Source organism: Synchiropus splendidus, chromosome 9 (genome assembly GCF_027744825.2).
Source record: "Synchiropus splendidus isolate RoL2022-P1 chromosome 9, RoL_Sspl_1.0, whole genome shotgun sequence".
Taxonomy (NCBI): Eukaryota; Metazoa; Chordata; class Actinopteri; order Syngnathiformes; family Callionymidae; genus Synchiropus; species Synchiropus splendidus.
The window spans coordinates 23,337,131-23,343,349 of NC_071342.1; the positions used below are offsets into that span (position 1 = coordinate 23,337,131).

At 49.5% G+C, this 6,219-nt stretch overlaps 1 protein-coding gene across 1 annotated transcript; it reads right to left on the reverse strand.

The window, feature by feature from the left end:
• Positions 1–3,300, reverse strand: fgf8a (fibroblast growth factor 8a). Its single transcript, XM_053875142.1, has 5 exons — positions 3,019–3,300; positions 2,901–2,937; positions 2,408–2,588; positions 1,364–1,470; positions 1–792 (listed from the first exon to the last, which is right to left on the reverse strand). Exons 1-5 carry the CDS (start codon positions 3,042–3,044, stop codon positions 511–513), a joined length of 633 nt encoding a protein of 210 aa, XP_053731117.1. The 5' UTR covers positions 3,045–3,300; the 3' UTR covers positions 1–510.
• Positions 3,301–6,219: the final 2,919 nt, after the last annotated feature.

Sequence of the window (6,219 nt, forward strand, 5' to 3'; positions counted from 1 at the left end):
AATATTTTACATCCTCGAATAAAAATATATTTATATGTTTAAAAACAGACATAAAAAGGGCAACAAGAAGTTGACGTGCGCTCAGCAGACTGGGATTAGCTGCCACAAAGTTTCGTCTGACGTCGACAGCTGTGAGGTCCTGGAGCGGCGACAGTGAGGGGCCCGACTCTGCTGAGTCTGACCAAGCCCCTGGCCTCTTCAGCCCGACGGGCCAGTGTGTCTAATACAGTGCAGTCGGTTGGCAGGCCGGAGTCCAGAGATGACTGATAAATTCACATCAAAACGGTGGTGGTTCACTCAACTAACTGTCCAATGAGTCACGTGCCTCTAGATTCTTGCCACACGGATCAGTACTACACTCTTGAATACAAAAATAGATTTCTGGTGTTCTGGTCTATTTACATCTTTAAGAAAATAGAAATCAACTACACATGGAGCTACAGCAGACTCCGTACAAAACTGTCCTGGATGCAGAAGAGGGGCGTCTCTTTTCTCAGTCCTTGTGCCCCCTCAGTCTTCCGACGAGTGCGTACGTTTAGTCCTTTGGCTGAACGGGTAGTGGATGAAGTCGAAGGGCCGATGGTGGCTGGGGTGGGCCGGCTGCTGGCCTTTAGGCAGCCTCTTCATGAAGTGGACTTCACGCTGGTGCTGCCGTGTCCTGGAGCCCTTCCTGGGTCGCCCGCGGCGGGTGAAGGCCATATACCAGCTCTCATAGCGGGCGTTCCTCAGGGCTGTGTAGTTGTTCTCCAGCACAATCTCCGTGAAGATACAGTCGCGACCTTGTCCATTTTTCTGCAGAGGAAAAAGAGGAAAATGAACGGAGGGAAATCCACATGTGACACAGACACATCGGGGAACAGCTCTCACTCTCCAGACTCCAGCTTCAGTCAGAGGAGGTGAAGCTTTGGAAGTCAGAGAGTGTGTCAGCTCAGCGGAAAGTGACCAGCTCTCACCTCTCTGGACACTCTCCGCTGCCACACACTCACATGCACACCGGGCTGGGACAGGCTGTGACAGGGCAGATGGTGGACAAGGCGGGGTGCTTTGTGGGTGGGGAGGTGTGTGTGTGTGTGTGTGTGTGTGTGTGTGTGTGTGTGTGTGTGTGTGTGTGTGTGCAGAGAGAGCTTGCAGCTCTCACAGAAATGTACCGTCTAAATCTGAAACATGAGCGTCTACTAGAACACGACAGAGTGCGAGCATTGTCGGGTTGAAAAGGTGAGAACTGAACTGGAGTCATTTGAACACACAACACTGGAGCTGGATAACAAATGGTCAGTTCTTGTTTATCTGCCCTGGACACGTGACCTTTGGCCACAAGCGTCGACATGTTGACCTGTAGCACCAGATCCATGCTTCTCCTCACCTTGCCAATGAGCTTCCCCCTCTTGTTCATGCAGATGTAGAGGCCCGTCTCTGCTCCCTTGATGCGCACGCGACTTCCGAACGTGTCGGTTTCTACGATGAGTTTAGCTACAGAAAGAGAAAAGAGCCTGTGGTCAGGACATGGATGCATCGCCAGCAAGAATACACACACTCAGACACATATCTATATATAACATAAAGAAACACTGAGCATGTGTTAATGTCCAGCTTCTGTCTCTGAGACCTATGAGTGGATCGCTCATGGTAGACAAAAGTGGGGGAGCCGGTGACTTAAACCAACTTTTCTCATGAGCAGCATCTCTGGAGGATCTCAACCAACCCATCATGCTGCTTCTCATGCAGTGGCTCATCAGATCCTCAGGCAGTGACCCCGAGAGTTCACCGTAATCTCAGTGAAAATAACAGGATCAGCTTACTCGTTTTTTTTTTTTTTTTTTAACTATATCAACTATATCTATTTTTTATTTTAACTATATAAAAAAAAACACTAGATTTAAACTAAACACAAGGGAAAATAAGATTTAAAATATACAGAAAATTACATAATAAGTGACATCAGAACTCAAAATGAATAGTTAATAAAAAAGGGACACAAAATACAGAAATTAAAGAAAGAATATGAGACTGCTATTGACTAGACTCGACAGATCTTACAAATATCTACTGTTTTTATTTAAGAACAGAGAAGCTGTGATTGCTGATGTAGTGCAAGGGCAAGCGCCGCGGTGCGTCTGAGCCTCGCATGACGCAGCAGCGGGCCTTAAAGAGCCGGACAGATCCACAGCGGAGCTTCAACAAGCTCACGGGAAAACAACCAAAGCTGATCCATATTGCCGGTGAGAGTAAATAAAAGTTAAAAAAAATGTAGCCGTCAGTTTATTAGAAAACGCGGCGACTCAGAAATACATGCGAATAAACCAAACTGGAATTATTTTACCAATGAAAACTCACTTTTTTGTGCGCACTATGATACTGTTTTGGCAGATCGTGGAAGGTTCCCACCTGACAGAGCGGAGGAACTCACCGTGCACGTCGCCGTCGTCGGCCATGGCGTTGATCTTCTTGCTGGGCAGAACCTGGACGTGCTTGCCGCTGGTTCGGCTGTAGAGCTGGTAGATCCGGATCAGCCTGCGACTCACACGGTCCGTCACTTTGCTCTGCTGGCTTACATGCTGCGTGAAATTAGGCGGGGACTGATTGGTTACCTGTCAGAAATTAGATGGCGTCACAGTCAGCACGTGCACATTTTCAGCGCCCTTTAACACACGAGTCTTAACGTTACACTAGGGGAAAAAAAGTTGAGTCTCTTTTTGATTTGCTCGTGTGAAGTTCCCCAAAATTATTATTCGCTGTGACGGAATGACTGAGACCCACCGCACGCACACACACACACAGCAGTTTTCGCCGGTGCCAGCGGCCGATCTGTCGAGCAGCGGGCGACGCATCCCATAATAATCCAGCCTCCCTCCATACTGCCCCAGAATATGCGCCCACTAAAGACGGAGAGAGGGTCTCACCTGAGCGTAGTAGCAGAACGCGCACAGGTGGAGGAGCCTGGAAGCACAAGAACACAGGGGTCAGAGGAGTCTGAGGAGTCGCAGTCGAGAGGGTCAGTGCCCGGGAGGCTTGACTCACAGATAGCTGGTTGGGATGGATCTCATGGTGGATGCGGGTGGATGCGCTGCTCCTGTGAGATGGTGGGGTCCGGGAGTCAAGTGAGGTGGACTCCGGTCCGGACCGCCGCCTCTTCGTCACTCGCGCAAGTTAGTAGTGACAGAGAAAAAATCCTCCAGAGTTTTAATCCGTGTGTCCCCCAGGTGTGCGTGTGTGTGTGTGTGTCGATGTGCTGCTGCTGCTGCTCTGCGCTCATCACACACACTCTCACACACACACCGCTGTCAAGCCTCTCACCCTGACGCACACACACCCCCGGTTAAAATGGGAGGCTGATCTGGGAAGAACAAGCCCCCTTTTCTGCAGAACAAAAGCAAGACCCCCACCCCCCCATCATTCTCTCTCTCTCTCTCCCTCCCTCCCTCTCTCTCTCACACACACACACGCTCCCTCACTCACACACGCGCACACGCCCGCGCTTGCACTCTCGCAGTTTGAGCAGAACCGCGTACAAGCCGGGTTCGGTCCAGTGGTGAGGATGGTGAGGCAGATGAAGATGGTGCGGAGCTGGACTGACCAGCTTTGTGTATTGTCAGAAGTGTGAGACATTAAAAGGATTACAAACGATTAGTGTATTTACGCCCCCCCACCACCCTCCACCCCACTCGTGCAGCTATTTATCCGAGAAAATCAAACAGCAGATGAAACAGACGTCAACAGGATCAATGACAAGTTGACGCGAGACCGCGCCCATCATCATTATTGATCATCTGTTAATGAATGCGATTGGTTTCGCAGAAACTAAAAACAAAATGAGGCCCAAATGAGTCGTCGCTGCTGACGTCAAAACGTCACATTTAAACACGCCGCTTTTAGCGCGCAACTCAAACAAAACTTTCTCCGTTCACAGACACCAGGAGGCGCTCCAGAGCGGATCCGTGGTTTCACGCGACTTAGTCGCCCTCAATCACTGACTTCAGATGATGTGAGCATGCGACAGATGTGTGTCTAGTGTACATGCATGCGTGTACATGTTAGTGTGTGGTACTTGCCACTCGGGCCAGAGTGACGGGCCTAGCTGCCCTCCCCTTAACCCCAGGAGCCCGGCATCCATCAGTGGCCCTGCAGGGGGCACACTCCTACCCCCACCTCTGCCACGGCTCTCCTCTGGCCATCTCCGAACCTTCTCCCTGGTGTGGTGTTACTTTTTTTCTCTCCAGATATCTGTTCAATGAAACCACTGAAGGCCCAATGGGTTTGGGTCAGAACCACATTAGACTCCCATGGGGCTGCTGACCGGAACCCTCATGAAAAAACTAATCTGTTTACTTAAAATTCCATTGACACGACTTGATCCACTTCACCACTTATTCTGGAGTCCGTAAGTCCGTTTTGCATGCATGAGGGTTCCGTGCACGTGAGCCGTGCATGTGTCTTTGTGTGTGTGTGTGTGTGTGTGTTTGTGGGAAGAATTTTTACAGCGCTCAGTTTCTTTTGGAATCCCATGTTGACGTCCTGCTAATGCTGTTTCAATGTGTGGCTGCTATCAAGCTAGTGTTGGGGAGGGGGGTGAGGACCACCATGGGGACACCCTGAGACTTGGCCTCAAATGGACACAGGCATTTGACAGGCGCACAGATACACATGGTGATGTCGCAGGGTCGTGTCGAGGCACAGATGAGTCTCACATTTGGCTTCAACAACGCAGTGTAGCACGGCAGTGTTTCACTTGTCTCCATCGTCTCCTCACTGTCCTGGTTGTGGCCTTCTTCCTGCCTCACCAGTCAGCTCTAATTCTCTGCAGCACTGAAGGTCTGCTGTACATGCTGAACCTTCTCAAGAATGGTGGGGTGAGCAGATCATTCCATTGTTGAGATGAGGCTCCAGCTCCACTGGCAAGTCAACACTTTCCGTCAACTTGTCAGGAATCTCTGGAACAACCTCAATATGGACGGTACACAAAGGTCTGCCGAGTCGTTCTGACTGTATCAAGTGTCAACCCCTCAGTCGAGGTGGGAGCTCGTGGACACACCTGTGTGAGTCCAATCAATTCTCTGCACAGAGGAGAAAAGATCGACTTCCATCTGCTCAGCACCTGCATGTGACGTCTGTTGCTCACCACATCTACGTGTATGTAGATGGATAGATACTTTATTAATCTCTGAAGAGAAATTCCCTCTTTTTTTAGATCTATCTATCTATCTATCTATCTATCTATCTATCTATCTATCTATCTATCTATCTATCTATCTATCTATCTATCTATCTGTCTGTCTATCTATCTATCTATCTATCTATCTATCTATCTATCTATCTATCTATCTATCTATCTATGACCATTAAAAGAAACAAGCAGTCATGAAGATGTACGCAGAGATGGTGGATGAATGAATGTCTTTGAATTGTACAGATTCTGCAGAGACCACTCTTATTTGTGAGGTGACAGTAAACCTGCTAGCATCTTCACTTTCCCTCCACCCAGAAATGAGCGGTGACATTACAGACCATACAGGCTGCAGTCTTCACATTCCTTCCAGGACGACCACCAAATGGCCTGAGTGGAGATGCAGACACCCACGCGCGCACACACACACAAGAGAGGAGGAGGAGGAGGTGGAGAGAGTGTCCTCCACTCGCTCCAGAATGGAGCATCTAGTATGTTTTAATTTAATGACTCCAGCATGTTGGGTTTAACTCGCCTTCACTGGAGATGTTCCAGCAGCACTGAGAGGACAAAGAGGGACTGTCAATCACATCTGCGCTCCGCCCCGACACTAGCGTCACTCCAGGTGGCAACAGAGGCAGTCGCTTATATATCTGCGAGGAGCTGATAACCTTTGACCCCGCGGAGAAGCCAGCTCACTTGCCAAACAATCTCAGGTCTTCGGCTCCCATATTCCACCCTAACGCCACCCGATGTTTCTGCTAAACGCTGAAGTGTCTGTGGTGAGCACGGATGTTCTGCGCCTCTGGCTCCGCAGACAATCGGACCAAAGGTTCCTGCGTGGAGGGCTCTGATGGTCAGACTTTCTAATTTGAACCTGACACGCTGGTTGGTTGTTATCAGCCGCCTGAAATAGCGACGCGTCTGACCTCGCTGACCTGACAGCTTCTTCTGATGACAGTTTAATGTGCCGATGCTGAGTCAATTGATCGTCACTCACATTGCTTTGCGTGTCTGTCTTGAGAAAAAACAACTGTTAATGCTGCAGCGAAAACCAA

Excerpts from the sequence above, each read along its gene's own strand:
- fgf8a (XM_053875142.1), bottom strand. The coding sequence starts at position 3,044 with ATGAGATCCATCCCAACCAGCTATCT. Across the intron at positions 2,938-3,018 it reads TCCATCCCAACCAGCTATCT|GCTCCTCCACCTGTGCGCGT; the intron begins GTGAGTCAAGCC and ends TTGTGCTTCCAG. Across the intron at positions 793-1,363 it reads GGGGGAAGCTCATTGGCAAG|AAAAATGGACAAGGTCGCGA; the intron begins GTGAGGAGAAGC and ends TTTCCTCTGCAG.